General features: G+C 42.7%; 1 protein-coding gene across 1 annotated transcript in view; it reads right to left on the reverse strand.

Moving 5' to 3' along the window:
• MSH6 (mutS homolog 6) overlaps window positions 1-19,898 on the reverse strand; it is a 129,797-nt gene that overhangs the window by 72,727 nt on the left and 37,172 nt on the right. Inside the window, exons 3-4 of the mRNA XM_078649647.1 lie at window positions 13,998-14,185; window positions 2,026-4,576 (exon numbers count right to left, since the gene is read on the reverse strand). Coding sequence (XP_078505773.1) covers window positions 2,026-4,576; window positions 13,998-14,185 — 2,739 coding nt within the window. The remainder of the gene's footprint in view (window positions 1-2,025; window positions 4,577-13,997; window positions 14,186-19,898) is intronic.

A 19,898-nucleotide genomic window follows, 5' to 3' on the forward strand; every position in this document is an offset into this window, starting at 1 on the left:
GCTTTCCCATAGGGTGCTAGCGATGCCCAAAGCCATAGGGGGCTTGGCGTTACCAGATTTTAAGTTATATTATAAAGCGGCACAGCTGAAGGTAATCCCAGAGTGGTCCGCCAGTGAGTCAAGCAAGCACTGGCTCCACATGGGCAGAGCGGTTATGGGGAAATACATATGGGATGTAATGTGGAAGCCCAAAGCAGACCTATCGTTGAATCCATACTTGAGCACACCGACAACTCTAAAAGCACGGGACATGGTCGCTGGGGGGCTGACTACCTTCCCTTCACCATTTACACCTATACATTTAAACAGCATTCCCGCTAGCACTGCAGCTAGGCCTCTTTGAGGCATGGAGGGCGAGTGTCTGCCTTACGATCTCAGATAGGTTTCATAATTGGGACATATACACCCCCCCCCCCCCCCCAAGCTTAAGAAAATATTCCTCCAGACAACGTCGGACCTCTGATGGAGGGGCAGTGAGCTGTTGGGTGATTTTCAACATTTATGGTGGGACTGCCCCTCGATCTGTCCCTAGTGGCACAACTCAAAGAAATCTTAGGATATCGCCTACCAGATGATATGGGTATTCTGCTCTCGGGCCTACAAAATAACTCCTTGCGGGTTCAAACACACTGGGAAAAATCAATTGTGTGGCTGTGCCTACTGGCAGCCAAAATGGCAGTGGCAGTGGCAGCAGCGTGGGGAAAAAATGGAGGCTCCATCCCTGACACAATGGCACGCTAGGCTGTGGAAAGCGATAACTATGGAATGGTTAGCGGATGTCCTGACCAGCTCCAATAAAATGTTTGAGTACATATGGGGCCCCCTGGTATCTTATCTTTCAAAGGGTCTGACTATGTGCTTGTCCTGACACAACGAGGCTCTGCTCTCATTCCAATTGAAAAACACACTTGTCCAGGGAAACTGAGCGGCTCATGGTAATCTCATACTACCACAGAGAACTCCTGTCTTTACACAGCTCTGTCTCATTAAACAACCTATACGCTCATGTACTACTCCTTTTGTTATTTTGTTGGGGGATTGGTAGGGAATGGGGGTGGGAGGCGGAGCACGCCTTGTGGGGGGGGGGGGCAGGGGGGGGGGAACAATTTGAGATTATGGTTTAAACTCTGCTATGTCTACCTCTCTATTGATGCTCACTGTACTACTGGAAATAGCAATGCCACTGAGTTTACTTTGCCAGATTGAAATGGCAGTTTAATACTGGAACCACAGACAGGCTGCAATGGCAGGCCTGAGACATGTTTAAAGTACTACTCAAGTGGGTGGCACAATCAGTACTACAAGCCCACCAGTAGCATTTAATTAACAGACCCTGGGCACAGGAAGTTTCACTTTACTAGGGACTTACAAGTAAATTAAAAATTACAATAGGGTATAAGCCAATGTTACCATGTTTTAATGAGGGAACGCAAACACTTTAGCACCAATTTAGCAATGATCAAGTGTGCAGAGTCCCAAGGGTCCGATCATGGAGATATTTATGGAAGAAATTCTAAATTTCACCGATGGGTGCCTGCTTTACAATACTGCACCCCATCTACAGGTTATCACATTCTAAAAGCAATAAATAAATGATTTACTTTTCAGTGATCTACATTTTAAATATTACAATTGGGTGAAACAATAACTTGTTCTGATGAAGGTAAAATGTAATTCCAAATACAAGTAATGCAAATCTAACAGTTCAAGAAAAGTCGTTTTCAAAACAATAATGAACCATGTTTTCTTTTTCAGACCAGCTTGGGGACACACCCCAGCTAATACTAGAGATGCAGATCAATGATGCCTAATAAGACATGGAGGATGGCTCTGTCCCCCTCCTCCCCCCCCCCCCCCCGGACTAAGAACATATGGAAGTCTTATATTTAACAATGCACTTTCTTTTGTGACTTTGGCTTAATGTCTTAATGTGGCAATTACACTCTTCATGTGCAGCGTATTAGTGTAGAATGGCTTCCTATAGAGCATGTGATGCCATTCCCTCAAAGTTATGAAATGACTTACCAAGCACCGCAAAGCAATCCACTGCAGTTTGCCAGTTTCTGTAATTTTTATCAAAGTTATGGAAAAGTCTCCTCATACAATCCTTTAATGCTGCATCTCTACGCTCTTCAGCACTGGCCAGAGTTGCAAACAGTTTCTCAATTGCTTTAGTCCAGTAGCGTTTAAAGCCCTTTTTGGTCGACTTCAACTCATACTCTTCTGGCAAATTGCGTTCAGTAACACTCTCGGGGACTTCTAACTGATAGCGATTTTTCGCTGTACCCCAGTACACAACTGACTTGCACCCTAGTCTTGTGCGCTGCTTATCCAAATACTCCTGCAGACGTTGCTCAGTGCCTTTAATGTCTTGCAGAGCTTGGTCAAAATCGGGGTCAAAGCCAGCTTTTGGGGTGATGACGCCAGTCTTACGAGCTTTCTCATGATCAAAAGAGGTGTCCCACCTTTTCAGTTCTGAGGACAAATCAGGAAAGATACCGTCAGAGTTTTCAGTTTTCTTAGTAAGAACTTGCTTAAGAATTTTGGATGTCAGGTCATCAACCCGATCCTCCATAATTTCAATGACTATGTGCATAATTTTGAATCCTTCCAGTGCAGACAAAAAATCAGCTATTTTCTTTTTGCTGTAAGTGATCTCTTCGTACAAGACTGCCCTGCTGTCTGGGTGGTTCTGACTCTTGAGTGGGGAGCCAATACCATGGATTTTGCTGAGAAGCCTTTCAAGATCTGGAAGTTTTTTCAAGAGTTCGCCAATTTCAGACACTTTGTCAGGTACTGCCAAGAGATCCTCAATCGCATTCAAGCGATCATTGATAGAGGAGGGGTTACAAAGAGGAGAGCAGAGCCACTGTTTCAGTAGACGTTTCCCAAATGGAGTGCAGCATGTGTCAAGGGTTTCTAGTAAAGTCCCTTCTGTAGACCCGTTCGTTCCATTCTGCAGAATTTCCAAGTTTGTCAGGGTTACACCATCCAAAACCATTCGCCGATTAGATTTGGCAAAATAATTGTCCATCTCTTTGCCATTTGTTATATTAACATCAACAGGAGTGTATTTTTCAAAGTTTGCCATAGAGATAAGCTCCTGGTCTATGAGGCATTTTTGGAGATAGAAGATGCAAGCACCAAGGGCTGAGAGGGCCAGTTCCCGGTTTTCACGAGGAGTAAGGCCAAGGGAGTCATTTTCAGAAGTCATGCTCTTAAGAGCAGATGGAAGCGCACTACGGGCGTCTCCATTTTTGCAACTTTCAAAGTATCCCTCTTCAATGAGGACCTTTAATGTTTTAGATGCATCCCAAAACTGGGAGCTAGGGACAAGGGCTTCTTGAATGGAGGAAGAAAGGGAGCCTTTAAGTACTTTCCTAGTGTCTACAGAGAGGTTTCCTTTTTCAAACAAGATCTGTATTGGAGCATAATGTGCTACCAGGGTGCGGAACCTTGAGCAATGGCGATCATCCTCAAATTGACCGATATGAAACTTTCCCACTGAGGTGTCAACAAAAGCAACTCCATACACACGAAACTGTCCCGAAGACTCATCAGCCTTTTCCTTTACGCTTAGAAGGTACTTGCTGTGACTTTCTGATGGGTAACCATCCAACACGCTGTAGGTTTGGGTTCCTTTTGTAATAATTCTGCACAATTCTCTGCGCACAACCTTGTCAAACTTGCTGACTTGTGACATAGATTTGCATCGAGTTTCCATCATTTCTGGTGTCTCAGTCTGCTCAATCCTTGCAGCTTTATACCCTTTCTGTACAAGAACATCCGAAAATCGTCCAAATGCAATTTCTGGAAAACCTGAATGAGCCCAAGTGCCTTTCATGAAGGTCAGCCCCAACTCATTTACTGCAATTACAGCATCCATGTGATATAGTTCATAGAATTTCCCAACTTTGTAGAAGAGAACACAATCAAAGTTTTGCGATTTCAACTGCCACCATTTCCGCATGCCCGGCGTGCACTTATTAAGAAAGTCTTCAGGCACATAAAGAGTGCATGGATCATATTCTGGATCATCCTGTCGTCGTCTTTTTGCATCTTTTCTATTGCCATCTTGAAGCCACACAATCCTTTCATGGTCCCATAACGTTGAGCCACTCCCTCCGCCGCTGCCCAGATTTGACTGGGCTTCAAAGTTTTCTGGGGCAGAGAAAGAGGACAATTTAGATTTTGTTTCTATGGAAACATTGGTTGTTCGCTTTGGTGTTTCAGGTGAGTCACTCTTCAGATTCGTTTTTGGGACACTAGTGTTAGATGTTCCTCTTTTCCGTTTCAGTGGGACTTTGATTGGGCTTTCTTCATTCAGGTCAGATTCGGGTTCAGATTCTGAGTCTGAACTCTCGTCTGCTTCGCTGCTGACTTCATCACTGCTGACATTATCCTTGGCAGTTGGCTTGAACTCGTCATCAGAGCCTTCATCGCTGTCTGACAGATGGGCTATCCGTCTTCTTTTAGGTTTTCCTGCATTTTTGCCCGATCGAGCTGTTAGCCCATTCGTTTTCATCTCCTCAGTGCTCATATTTGTCTCACTGTCACTCCCAGAAACACCATCCATCTGTCAAAGCAAACAGAAAACCAGTTATTTGCAAGAACACTACCATAAACAACATCTTAAAAGCAAGTTAGTTGAACCTTTATAAGCAAGACTACAATGCAATTTGTTAAGTAACAATGATTACCAATTTGTCCTGCTCTTCACATTCTTTACAGTATTACATTTTACTGTAACCGATCATCAACGCTCAATGGCAAATTAGGTTGAGACAAAATTGAACAACGCTTTGCATGATGACACCGGTCCAGTACCTAAAACATCCAGCACATTTCCTTCCTGGACCATTCCTTTTCTGTCACTGAAGCTAGCTATGCTGCAGTGTTGAGCGGTTAAAGCCACATTCCTCTTTCTGCAGTCAGTGTATGCAGTTCTGTTGCTTGTGGGATTCTACCACTCGTGCTCAAGTTACTAAGGAAAACACCAAATGCAAGCCGACAAGCTGGTTTTCAACATTTGCTGAAGAGAAAATAGTAAACCCGGCGGCCTAATACATAAGCAGATTCCAAGTGGAATCACAAAGTAGCAAGATTAGTAACTCCTAGCTTATGCCTACTTTTAAGTTTACTGTGACTCCACATCTTAATTGGGTCAAATACATTTTCACAAGATTTCAACTAATTCTCAAAAGACTAATCCCTTGTAGAGGCTATGTTCTCATCACAGGTTTCAATACTGCATCCACTATGGCTCACTACTTGCAATAATGAATCCATTTGGTGTTTCTCTTAAAGTTTGGCAGTTCCGGAGAGTTACTGCACAGGTGGGCCACTTATAAGTCTCCTTTGTACACTACAGGCCTGAGAAGCAATGAAAAATAAACTACGGGAAAACTGGTGAACTCTGGAAACTGTGTGCAACAAAAACACTCAAAATCCGGACAAAGGAATATGTTGTCAATAACTGATTTGAGACATTCACGAGCCACAGATGGTACTTAAAGCAGTTAGAAACATGTGTCATGTTTGCTCAGTTACAGGACTCATTCTAATTTTTTTACAGTGTTATAATAATAATCCAGATTACTGATAAGTGTAGATTTAAATCTATAGATCGAACAAACAGTACTTCATCTCTCACCCTCCTAATCCACAGTCAAACAACTAATCTAACCAGCCACAAGGACTAGCCTCAGAACCCCTGCTGCTCTAGGTCACAACTACACAGTAAAGTCCTGTTCACGTTTTAGTGAAACCCAAAATGTCAATGACCGTTCTTCAATGTGGGCACACGATGCATTCAAGGGCCTATATTTGGCATTGAGCAGGAGCTGAATGTTAACAGACCTTGGTGTCTAAGAACCATGAAGGCGTGAACAGTAGCTTTAGCCGAAAACATCTTGCTCATAGCCTGAATGTCTGTTACTCATTGCAGGGGCAGAAAGAGATTCAAGACAACTTTGTCCAAGATGCTCACTATAAATAGCAGGGATGTATGAAGTTACAACGCATGCTTTTACCACGCATGCTGTTACAACGCAGTTTTCACAACGCATACCATTACAACGCATAGCGCTTTGGGGTGCTGGATAGTGAATAGTTTAATTTACTATTCCAACTCCAGTCCCCGTGGACACTAGGGAAGGTGTTGGATAGTAAATTAAATCTATTCCCTATCCTAGAGCGCCCCCCAGCGCAATGCGTTGTAATGGTTTTCATTGTAAAACCTGCGTTGTAATAGCACTGCGTGGTAAAAGTTGCGTTGTAAAGGATGTTTCCCAATAGCAGCCTCTGTTAAGGTTGAGGAGGAGGATGAGACCCTGACTCCTTGATGGAAAACTCCATCTCGAATAGTAACATTATCTGCAGGTGGTCTGAGACTGAGGCGAGTGCATCTCCCAACAGCTGAAGAACAGGAATGCACTGGGGCGGTTGGTGCATATGGGCAAAAGGGACAGTGCCCTGCCAATCAGAGGAGGAGGAGGAGGAGGAGGAGGAGGAGGAGGAGGAGGAGGAGAAGAAAAAGAATGGAATACAAGAGTAGATATTTATTTACTTTACATTTCTATTTAGAAATCACCATCTCTTGTGTCTGAAACAAGCCCTTGTATTGCATCCCCATCACAGGACTATTTTCATGCACTAAACAGGACGTCTTTTAGCCTTTCTTGTTAATTTAAGCATGCTTGTGGCCTGGCATCTCAATTTCCTAACATCACCCTGCTGCTGGACAAGTAGTGGTGCTCACAGTCCTAGCAACGTTCTGACTATGGTACTCTGTGGAGTGTTTTCAGACAGAAAACAAGGTAGTCGCGGGTTGTACTGCATTCTCAGCTCTACATCGGCCTGACTTCCTGTGATTTGGGGCAAATCAATCTCCCCGTGCCCCAAAAAGGAGCGTGTCTTTAATGTAACATCCTCACCCGGTGTAAAATTGTCATTTTCAATTTCAGGAAAGCTCAGTTTGGGAGATTAAGCGGTTTATTCACCTAATGGGAAGGGTTATGCAGCATTATTGGAATTCACTCCCTCCTGAAACCAGGCTTATCTCTTCCACTACACTCTTTAAAAAAGAAGTGAAAGCTATCCTCATGGCTAAATACACTTGAACTATTATCTCGAACTCTGTTAACACCCTGCACCGATCTGTACTACTTGTTTGACCCATTTACTTATTTGTATGAGTTGTCTTATTACTCACGTGATGGGCTCTGTAGCCACATATCTGTACTGTGTGATCTACTGATTTATTTGTTGAATATGTTCCCTCATGTACCCCTCTATGTAAAGCGCTCTGATATCTGCGAAGATCTTGTTCGCGCTATATAAAACTTTGAAAATAAATAAATAAAATTATTACTTCCTTTAGTGCCAGTGAATTTATCTGCATGAAATAAAGTGCATTACTGTTTACAGCTTACTGCTTTATCCCAGACTGCCCTTTTTCTGTCACATCGGTCTTTTGAATTTGGTTTTATTATAGATGTTTTGTCAAATGAACTGCTTAATTCTGTAAAATATTACTGTAGTTTAAACAATAATTGAAGCATACCTCGGTACTGCAGTAACCTCACCGAGCAAGACTCGGGTGGAAGAACATCCTCAGGATAGCGGACTGCTGTACAGAGCCAGACAGTTAGTGTTTTTTCTGTACATTAAATGACAGCTTATATGACTGCTCTCATTAAAGAGAGCCTTCCAGCGAGTCAAATGATTGGAATCAATGTATGTGATGTAGTTCTTTTATCGGGAACTGGTTATGATTTTCAGGTGTGGCCTAGAGACAGGTTTTAAAAAATTGCTTTGTTTTGGGTTGTAAAGAAAAGAGGACATTATTACCAAACATAATGAACTGCACTCTTGCAAAAATCGATGAAGGTAATTATGCCCCATCACATTTTAGGTTCACGAGCCGCCACTGGGAACACATGAATTCTTGACCTACGAAGATGAGGCGCATTCATAAACATTACTTTCGTAAAGACACGTGAGGCTGATGTAGGATGATGGGTAGGACAATGAACTGACATTCATCTAATCCCACCACAAAATGGAGCTACTTCCTGTACACACAGCCTCACAATGCATGGACATTCGCGGATAGTTATAAAGTCCCTACTTTGAGGACAGTAACTTATTGCATGAATGGTACAATAACCGCCTTTGATGAAAGCTCATGTTGAATGATGTCACATTATAACCATAATGCACTGCGGTTATATTTTTGAACTTCCATTGCATGCCTTTTTGGATTGTTTTAAAAGCTATGCCAGCGGGAAATCCATGTGTATGGTGTTTTTCACCACACATTGCACACACGTAGGCCAAAAGTCACGTTAACGACGAGTAGTTTTTTTGTTTTTCAGATTGTGTGGTACTCCACCACACATTGCACACATTTACCCCAAAGCCACGCTAACGATGAATAGTGATGATATTCTGTCTTACAGATACAGAGTATGTGGTGAAAACCGTAAGTAACGGGATCCTCCCCACATTGAAAGTACACCTTACTAGAATTTCACAAGGCCTTTTGAACTCAAATCCCTTTTGGTACTGAAGAAAGCCTATCAAATTACGGTACAAAGGCTGGAACATATAGAACAGGATATTCAAGACCAAGTTGGGCTTAAAAATATCCGCCTTCCTTTTCAATCCTGTCCCAGGACCTCAGCAATGAAAGTACTTCAGGTTTGGAGGAGAATCCTAAAGAAAAGTTTAACCTTTACACCGATTTCACATCTGTCGCAAAACCACCCGCTCCGCTGTAATCAGGCGTCGAAGCACACCTAGGATGTACTCAGCACCCTAGGTGGGAACCAGATGATTAAGCATGCCACCAGCCAGGTTGGAGGGTGAGGGTTCTTCTAAAACCCCAATAGGTTTTCCTTATACTTTGGCCTGTTGATGCGGTGAATTTGGATTTCCTTCCAGTACCAGTCCTTATTGTTGCTTCATATTGTTTACAGGGGAAATGGTTGTGCCCCCTTTTTTCCTCGCTTTCTCGTTGTTTATGCTACTTACTGTGAGACAGCAGGACTGGCACATGAAAGTATGAATGAGTCCTGCAGGTTCAGGCACACCAGCCAATACTCGTGGTCCAAATCAATAGAACTTGCACACGAGTAATCATCTTGAATTTCTTCTTCTGGAGCAATAAGTGCAGGATTCTGAGGTCTAAGATCAGTCTCAAACCTCCATTCTAATTGAGGACCTGGAAGTAAAGCCAGAGCCCATTTGCCAGTTCCGTCTCACGAACAAGCTCAATGGACCAGTTGGCTAACTATCAACATTTGCTTGAAAAGGAGATGGGTCTGATCCACTTAGGTATGGGTATACAATGGGAATGTGAGAAAGAGTATTCTGAAAAGGGAAAGCATAACCAAATGTAAAAATCTAGAGACCCAATAAGTTCAAAGAGGTGCCAAAATGGGGAAGGAATGCAGTACTAGGCCCCGTACCAGACTCCCGATTCCACAGTCACAAGGTACTTTACCCCCAAGATTACTGGTCCAAACAAAGGTCTATCCACCAACTAAAACGGTCAATATCCGGAAAATCTGGCACAGACATTCAAGTAGGATCCTGTTGGCCGCTGCATGACCAAATCAAGTTGGGGGTGCACCGACCAGAACATAGAATCTGCTCATTGACATCTTATCCATCATGGACCATTTGTTCGATGGTAGTAAACATGTCTTTAGGCAGTGCAGGTAAAGCCTGAATTTGCCCAGGTCCCAAAAGGCAGGCGGTATTTAATGAACGCATTGCCACATTTCCTGAAGAAAAAGGTTTCCTGCCAATTACAGCAACTGTTTTGGATTTATTATCCAAGGTCGCAACAGCAAAACAGTTCATTACAGGTATACATCCAAAAAACAGCAGTTTGCATAACAATATGATGTGAAGTAATATAAAACAACAAATAAAAGTAGCAAATTTATCATAAATAGTAATATGCAGTACAAGCTTTAAATAATTTTAAAAAAATAAAGAAAAAGCTGGATTCAGTATTTCACACAGTGCAAAAATAACAAAATGTCTAAAGGTAAATGACAGCCTAACTCCATACTAATCTAATAATCAACAGAATAATTATAATAGGCCTTAAAGTGCAATGTGTCAGCAACCTTTTAAACAACCCGCCCAGTACAAGTAGAGGGCAAAGTTTCACAGAGAAGCTTCAGGTCACATTTGAGGGATAATTAGACTTTGCTTTCCACATCAGGAAGATTAAGTGGGACACAACAAAGACTATAAAATCAGATGTATCAGACTTCATACAAAGGGTTAGTAACGCGTTAAGCCCGTACTCATAATAAGGGAACTCACCACTTTGATCAACATTAGTGATTTAGAGGGCAAAAGAGCAAAACATGAATATCCGTTTCATTAACTTTGCTACAGTAGGGGCAACATTTTGAGGCCCACTTAGAGGTAAAAGTGGTCACTGACAAAATGCCCTTTATGAACTGGATATATAAAACTTATGTGATGGACATTCATGAACATCAGGATACTTTTCGAAACAAGGGTAGAATTTCAAATTTAGAAAAGCCTCAGCAGGGCCACCCCGCGTAGCCTTCATAAGCTGATAAACAGATTAAAAGTCACTGTAAGATTATTTATTTATTTTTTAACAAAGAAATAAAAGGAAGAGTTAGTAGATTATGGCGGAGATGAGAAATCAGATAAGTGCAAGTTGTAAAACTTATGCTGTATTTAATTGAACAATGATAACGTGTATTTAGTCTTCATTGACAAGATCTCAAGGGCCATTTTTTAAGGCTCTAATGAAATGTCTCTCCATAAGAGAACCCAATACAGAAGTGGTCTCAGCTTTGTGATCTCAATGATGCTCTTGCGCTCTAGCCCCACGAATGAAGGGCCCATTTGGGTACGCTATGGTAACTTCAATAAAGATTAAACTAAATCTCCACATTTTTTAAGTTGCCAAAGGTCCAACCCAGAGTGCTGTGGATTGTGCTTGAGCAATCATAGGAGGTGAAACATTATCCCAGAGCCTGTGCAAATCATAAAGAGGTGCTACCCTTTGTTTTAATTAAAGTGCTTTTGTCCATTTGTTCAACTGTGAACAATTAGCAGCCAGCCTAATCCCGAAATAATTCATTTTAAACCTTTTCCAGAGGGAGAGAAAGATATGGAAAGACTGAAAACCATCAACTTTGTTGTTTATGCCTCAGATCACAACCGAATTCTGCCAAAGTGTTCTAAAGATTTGAGGCCCACTAACAATAGATAATAAAAGGCTATAATTGACAAATAATAAAGATCCAACTTTGACAGAAGTCGATACAGAGGCATCATGTGTGCAACTATCAAGTAAATTAAATAGTTCTTTTATAGAATAAATAAATAAGGTTGGTATCAAAACAAGCTTGGCATGCAGAATGTTTGAGGAGTATGGGTTTTGGTAGTCTCCTTTTGTTCCCATCTAACTCTTGGAAAATACGTATGCAAGCAGAAAATTACATCAACAGATTTTTTGGGCAAGAACTTTCTCAAATAAGACATTTTAGTCCAGATTGAATGCGGATGTTAAATCACCAAAGCCCACATATGGGAGCTTCTGCTGAAACATTGCTTATTTCCCTTTGTATGCAGGTCATATTGTTAATAATGATTGTGTGATTGACTTTGTTTTTATGTGCTAATGAAGTTCCGATTCAGACTGCTGTGCGATTTTATGGAGCTAGTTACTACAATAAAAAGATTTTGAAAAAAAACATTGCTTATTTCCATAGCACTAGATTTACCCTAAGGGCCTGATTACGAGTTTGGCGGACAGGTTACTCCATCACAAACGTGACGGATAGCCATTTCGCTGTATGGCGATTTCTATTATATCCAATGGTATATAATGGAACTTGTAATACAGCAGACAGGATATCCGTCACATTTGTGATGGAGTAACCCATCCGCCAAACTGTTAATCAGGCCTAAACAGTGCAATCAATATAATTAGTGTTCTCTTTGAAGCCATCTTGAGATGGAGCAGACATTTTCTATCCCTTTATTTACCTTTGAGAATATGAGAGACACCAATCAGGCTAATCCGTATACAGGCCAGTTGGTCCTTATGACTTCTGTTTTTGAACACTCAGTAAATTCATACCCAACAGTGTGCGAGCAATAAAGGCGCCTGAGTCAACATTTGAGATTGCTTTAAGATAAGGACCTAAGATCAGTGGTTCTGGTGTAAATCGGGGATTTTTTCCCAAAACAGCAGCCATATGTACGAACACATGTTCCCATAGACACAGACAGGGTAAAACCCTTTGATACATCAGGAGGCTGGGGCTTTAATTTAAGGCTCAATAGGGCTTCACGAAATGCACAACTAGAGAAGTGAATGCACATTTTATTAAACTCAGACATAAAGGGAAAGCTGCAGCAAAAGTTACACAATTCATCTTCCACCCTGTAATAATTATACTCTAGAATAAACCATTAAGTCCAAACCACAGAATGTATTTTGTTCTTAGAGGGGGTATTTACTGCAGGTAAACTGCCTTGGTTCATGATGCATAAGAAGGCTCTTGTGTCTTTTGGCAAAGGAGAATTACGTAAACCAGACAACTGCTGCAAATACTATTGCTCTCTACTATATTTTATTTTTAAAGTATATAGAATATGCCTCTGTATTTCTTCCTTTGGGTGTATTCTTATATATAGTTAGACCGTTTTCCTTTATTTACCCATCCTCAGGAACTCCTCATTGGGAAAAACATTCAGGATACATATACTGTGAATAGGAGGGGTTATTTCTGGACACAAGCTATGTGCAGTCTTAACTGTGTGTCTAACATTGGACCCTATTAAATCTCATTTGGGACAGAAATACAACCAGTTTTAAGTTTGGTTTCCCAGTCAGATTTGGTCACCTTAGCACGATAAACTTGCTCTTACGGGACTTGTATACTTAGCATTATTTTTCTCTCTTTTATACCCAGCTCTTTTACCCTAGGATATTCACGTATTGAGTATAGGTATTTTGTTTTTTATTGCATACCTTCGGGTACCAGGCAACCTTAAGGGGGAGTCGTTATGTTAAATTCACTTTAGCAAAGTCACTGTTGACTGTTTAGGTTCATATGTCACAACTGGGCTCACAAGGAACAAGCATGCCTTAACCCCGGACCAGTTTATTTGATCTAATAGTGCAATTATAATTTTTCTTGAATTACACTAGTTTGTCACTAAACAACAGAGGTGACACATTTAAACAGCATGGGTTTCCACAACTTCGAGTAGGCAACATGAGCTGATCCATCAAAGTTAAGTCTGTCACAATGGGAAACTGATTGGATGCTATTGTTGCATACCCTTCAATCCCAATTCTGTACTATTGTTTGCTTCTTAACCCTGAAGAAGTCGCTACGCACAACCATAAGCACAACGAAACACTTGTTGGCTAAGGCTGTTGTGAATAAACTGAAGCGCATGTTCCCGCAAAGACTCAAGCTTTTGTCACACTGTTCTTGATTTAATTGATATACTGTCAGCATGTGCAGGGGTCTGTTCTGTTTTACCAGTGGATATCCACATGTTGGGGAGGAGGGTGGCTCTTCCTACCCTTATGAGCCACAATCTTCACTCGGTACTAGAGCATACTTACCTGCATATTGCCCAGGAGCGCCAACACCCTATAGAACCACCTACCAAGCAGTCTCATTTGAATCTATAGGATACTATTGGTTGCCAGCTTACTGCGCTTTGAAGGTCTCTACAAGAAGAGCAGTTTGTAAAGGGACTTTAAATTCATATAAAAAGAAAACATGTATTCTACTCCATACCGATGAGGTTGCTTATAAAGATAATATGCAACAAACATCTTATGGACAGAGCTGTCTAATATAGTGCGAAAGTCAAATTAAATCTTGCTACACACCCCTGCTTACAACAAGATACAAGAGCCGAAACAGAAGCACAACACCTTACACACATCCTGCCAAAGAGGTCACCTCAATATCCTCTTCTTCCTCTTCTCCTTCCTCCTCTTCTGTGTCTGAAGGTTCAGTACATAGAGCCAGCTCCAGGCGTTTGTTCTTAGCTAAACCCATGGCATCATCAGCTAATTTCATTGCCTTCTCAATTTCGGGCTTGCCACTGTAGAATGGGCCCCCTTTCTGTGCTTCCTTATTGCCTGAACCTGAAAAATTACATGTGAGAGATAGTAAGTCCCCTCGACCAGTCCAAACAATGTACATCTTGCTAAATTACAGGAGCTTAACAACTGTTCATTTCAACATCGGTGGCAGAACAATTTGCTGCAACCCCCCTGCAAAAAATACCTGCTGGACAGCAATGCTACATCTTTGACTTCACCATCCGCACAAACTTGCTTTAACTTTGGCAACAGACATTAAAAGCTAGCATAAAAGTGTGAACATGGATATTGATGCGTTTGTCAACACAAATAAACTATCATCCTTTTTATTAAACTCACCCATTCTGAACTCAACATCTACCTCAACACAGAAGCATGCGGTTAGGCAGGCCCTGTGACCTAGGCCGGGATGACCTAATTTGTGGGTCACAGGTGGGAGGGTGTTTAGCTGGCAGGCAAACACATGAGCGGAAAACTCAAGATCAATTCCACAAATAGACGCAACGGCATTACAATTGTCAAGGGAGATTGCCCCAATAAAACATATGGCTGGTGCAGGTACACACTCCTAAAAAGAAAGTTAGATGCAACACGGGTTAGGAACATTTAGCCAATCAGGGCCCAGAACACATGGTGAACACATGCGCCCCATCGGACATCTAAACACATACACCATTGACCACACTGTGTTCATGCAGGTCACGACCCACCGGTAGTGACCATGGACCATTAATGTATGACCCTAAAGGCAGCAACCAACATTCCTCACCACATATGGTACGCCGAAAAACTGATGGCTTTTGTAATATTGTATTTAAAGAAACTTCAAACTATGTACATTGAGAAAGTCCTCACACCTAGTTCCTGTAACTGTTCTCCTGGCCACACTATTTAATTAAACAAACTGTTCCTGTTTTGCCAAACACCTAGGGCCAGATGTAGGTAATTCCTATTTACCGACTCTTAAATACCGACTCATACCGAATCGGTATTTAAGAGTCGGTAAATAGGAAGGAGGCAGATGTAGGTAAAAAATTGCCGATTCTGTAAGAGTCGGTATTTACCGAATCTGTAAATACCGATTCGGTATTTCACATGGATTCCTATGGGCCTTGAAGCCTGTAGGAATCAATGTGAAATACCGAATCGGTATTTACAGATTCGGTAAATACCGAATCCTGCAAGGGTGCAGGGGGTGTCACTTTGACACCCTCTAGCACCCCAAGTACAGGCATGTGTGCCATGTGGCACACAGACATGCCCTAAGGGCATGTCTGTGTGTCACATGGCACAGGTGTGCATGCACAGATGTGCATGCACACCTGAATTCGGTATTTTACCACCCAATAGAATTGGGTGGTAAAATACCGAATCTGAAGGGCCTGTGGCACTCTTAGGAGTGTCACCTGCATATGGATTTACAGAATCGGTATATTTACCGATTCGGTAAAATACCGAAGTGGTAAATTTACCGAATCGGTAAATATACCGATTCTGTAAATTCAGACCCACCTACATCTCAAAAGCCAATTACCGGTCGGTAACGGCCGAATTCGGCCGTTACCGACCGGTATTTGGGGACCTACATCTGGCCCCTAGTCTTCGGTTTAAGGAAATCCAATTCGAGCATCATTTTGGAAAGTCACCCTAGCAGGATTTAGACCTCGTACCAGACTGCAGCTGAAGGAGGTGACCACAACGCTGGTGGATTCATGTTGTACAGCAAGAAAGGTGGGCAGACGCCGCAATTGATTGGAAGTTCTGCTGAATTCCTTGGGCAGAGGTCTGCCCTCAAGCAGCTGTCAGACGGTAAGAGACTACATACGAATCCAAGATAGTCTAAAATCATATGGCGTATGGCAAACAAGGGAAAATCGTAAAAAGATAACATGAGCGCCCTGCCACTGACAGGAGTCTGGCATATTATCCATCTTCTATGTCCCGACTGTACGAGTAATAAGGCAGCCTCGAAGGCATTCCCACAGAACTCTCCTTTGCTCGATAGCTGAACGCTACCTTAGGTGAACATAGTGTAATACAGTGTATAGACATTGATTACTCCCAGGACGCTGCTTTTTGTGATATAGCGAATCCTAATTTGGTGGAGTTGACATCTCAGTCTTTTTAATTCAATGGTTTCCAAGTGTCAACGTGTTTTAAATTTTTTTTTTTTAAATTAACATCCATAAGTATGTGGAAGGAGCATCTAGCTTGAGACCTTTGGTGCTACAGGGCAGAAATCGTAGAGGGAAAACTTGGACATAGGAAACTGGGCGCAAGTAGTGTGTGGCCAAGAGGGGCTGGTGACTCCAAAGTTATTACTAAACAGTGTCTATGATTACTACCTTTGCCTAGGAATGGATAGTGGCAGACTATCCAGCTCACTTAGGAACATGTTACACTATAGTCATCTCTTGCTATATGATAAATTGTCAAAGTAATTTTTCTGTCGGCAGTTACTGAAATGTGTTATTGTATGTGATGATACTGCCTTAATTGTCTTTGATAACTTTATTACGTGACATTTTGAGTTTATGCAGGTTTTTTTCTAACATATAGCATATTCAGCCTGTGTTACAATACTACATATGCAGTCTTTGTTTTTCTTTATGGAAACGCTCGTTCAAACTGTAAGCACCGAGCTCGTGGTGCGTAATTTGAAAGAGTTGGCCCTACGATTTAACAAACCAAAATTAGGATGACTGAATTGTATTATCCAAACAAACGGTCATGGATTACCCACTTAAGCACATGGAGACTAGGTTCCCCAAACAAGTAAAAAGAGTTAATATGTTTTGCCAACAGTGGCATTCACACAGGAAGGCACACATTTCCCTGGCCTAAGAAAGGAAAATTTAACACAAACAATTGAGCAGGCTAAAAAAAATATAATAACCAGTTTTTCAGGTCAGAAAAAAAAAGACAAAAGGGAGGCAGTGTTAGAATTGTGGACTATCTTTTAAGAGGTTCAATCCGTTAACACAATGCTGATACCAAGCAAGGCATCAGCACCTACCCCACCGTATGCAGGGATGATGTGCTCACCCCTTCCATTAGGATATTCAAACCAATAGTAGTAGGAGCGGGTGAACCCCCCCCCCCCCCAACACCCCCCCACCCCCACCGCATCCCTCCACTCCTCTCACCAGAAGGTGGTCAGACAGGTCCAAGCCCAAGAAATCTAAAAAGAAGCGAGTCCAGACTCGACCAGCACAGCTCACGTTTCTAGGCCAGGTCCCCAAAAGCTTGACTCCTGTCCACCACACTTGACACACCACACCTCAAAGGCGAGTAAATTACGCATTCCCAATAGGTCAGACAAGCATAACAGTGTGTCAGGGAAGTTTGTGGTAGTCCTCAACAGTGATACAGCAAGCTCAGGAGATGAATAGGATGATGATGGGATCAGCCATACAGAAGAGGATCCCATCCCAGACAATGAAGCACTGTTTGTTGACGTATCCTCTATTACAGACCACGAGACAGGGGTAGCACATACAGTGGCAGCAGTAGTGAAAGCTCCTAGCCACGGACCTCTGGAAGCGCTGCAAGTCACAGCACAAACTCCTCTCCTACCACATCTCCATTCAGGTGGCAGAATTGGTAGCGCCGATTGAAGCCCTAAATCAGAGCATGGGAAAAACAGTAAGACTATACTCGGACTCCACCTATGGCACCATCTCAGAGGTGGAAAGGCTTCCTGAAATCAGACGGTATGCACCTCATGCATAAGGACCTCCTCAAACTTTTAATCAATGCACTAACCCTAGCTAAATGCACAGCTGTAGTGAAATGTGCGGCGCATACTGTGGGCAAGGAATTTGTTTCACTGGGAATTCACTAGCCTACCAGATAGCAAAAGGGCAGCTTACAGAGCAGTTGGGGAGACTCATGTACTCTGCCTACAGTGAGCAGCAGGACAATTCTTACTCAAACGGCAAAATTATATCTGAGGGAGTTACAAAACACAACATTCTCACTCGAAGAAGAGCTCTGGGAGGCCAGGGGCTTCACACAACCTCATATCACCACACCCAAGGGAAAACTAGTCTTGTCCCAAAGCTTAGTAAACATTGCACTGCCCCAATTGCACCTTCTAACACACATAGCAAAAGAAAACCTGTTGGTGGAGATTTAGGCAGACTGGTTCATCCCCAACGTCGGAGGTGGCAACGATGTACTTAAACGAGTGCGCAGTTTGCCAATTATACTCAGTCAAACCCACACTCAAGGTCACAGCATCATCCATCCCTAGACCAACTGGACCCTTTATGGCGTTGCACATCAACATGACTGATCGATGTGCTAACTACAGGTATTTGATTGTAGTTGGTCTGTACTTTAAATGAATCGAAGCCAGCCCTTGCGTGCACTGTGATGCCACAGCAGCGTCAACCTTCCTGGTTAGGGACGTAATTCCCCAGTGGGGGGGGGGTGCCAGACATAATAAGATCAAACATGGGGAAACACTGTCAACACCCTGTGCGACATCCTCTGCAACCTGTTAGAAATCACCCATATATTAGCATCAACTTACCACCCTCAAAGTAATTGCATCGTGAAAGGGCTTAATGGCCTTTTAAATAATAAAAAGGTAAAATTTGCGCCACCCTTAAAAAGAAGTGGCTCCACTGTCTGTCCCTATCCTTATTGGCACTAAGAAACAAACATAGCAGATAGCACCATCTCACTCCATGCCAGATCGCGATTGGTAGACTGATGGGGACACTCATCCTGAAAACAAGGACCAGGTTAAGTTCCAAGGCTAGACCCAGAGCATCAGGAGATGAATTGCATGTATACCTGTCAGAACTAAGCAAAACCGCTAGGTTCTTATCCAAACAGGTAAGCCACTGTTCACCCAAGTGCACCAACACTAAGCTGCCATATCAGACAAGTCAGCCCGGACAAGAAGTCTACTGTAGGAAAGTAGGATCAGCTTTCATGGTCACCACCACTTTCTGCTGGTGTTCTACTGTTTCTTACTAGTCTGACTAGGATCCTGCTAATCAGGACCCCAGTCACTGTACTTCCTCCCTAAATTGGTTATGGAGAGTACCTTGGAACACTCCTATTTGGCTACTGGGCACCCTTGTAAATCCCTAGTGTGTGGTACTAAGGTACCTAGGGCAAGGGTACCCCAGGGATCCCCTTTGGGCTGCAGCATGTATTATGCCACCCATAGGGGACCCTCCAAACGTGAACTATTGTCATGCCTCTGCAGTCTGCATGCACCTCTCACAAAATATGTAAGTTTCCTTATATCTTAAATCACCGCACTTGAAACCTAGAAGTCCCATCTCTAGCAGGCTTTTCAGTCCCAAACACAGAGTGCATGGTTGCAAGCGCGGCCCTGCATGAGCAGACCAACCATACAAACACCGGAGTCAATTCTCCAGACTTTGTAAGTGAATCAGCCATTACGATAGAGAGGCAATGTGTCTCTACGCGAGGACCATCTCTTAACTGCCTGGAACATACATGGGCATGTTTGCCTATCCAGTGTTGGAGGTATGATTCCATCCACGCTAGGGACACTCCGGGAAGCCCTCCATGCTCCCGGGACTGATCTGACAGAGCCTGACAGCAACCTGGAGTGGCTGCTGACCACAGACACGATTCTGCCCTCCTGCTGGTGGGCCAAGCCAAAGCAGGGGACGGTAGGACAATAGGTTTCCTGTCACAGGGAGGTGTGACTGCCTCCCAGAGAGGATTTAGTGTATTAGGTCGGGTGGGGTGCGCTTGTCAGCAACAC

Source organism: Lissotriton helveticus, chromosome 6, assembly GCF_964261635.1.
Source record: "Lissotriton helveticus chromosome 6, aLisHel1.1, whole genome shotgun sequence".
Lineage (NCBI taxonomy): Eukaryota > Metazoa > Chordata > Amphibia > Caudata > Salamandridae > Lissotriton > Lissotriton helveticus.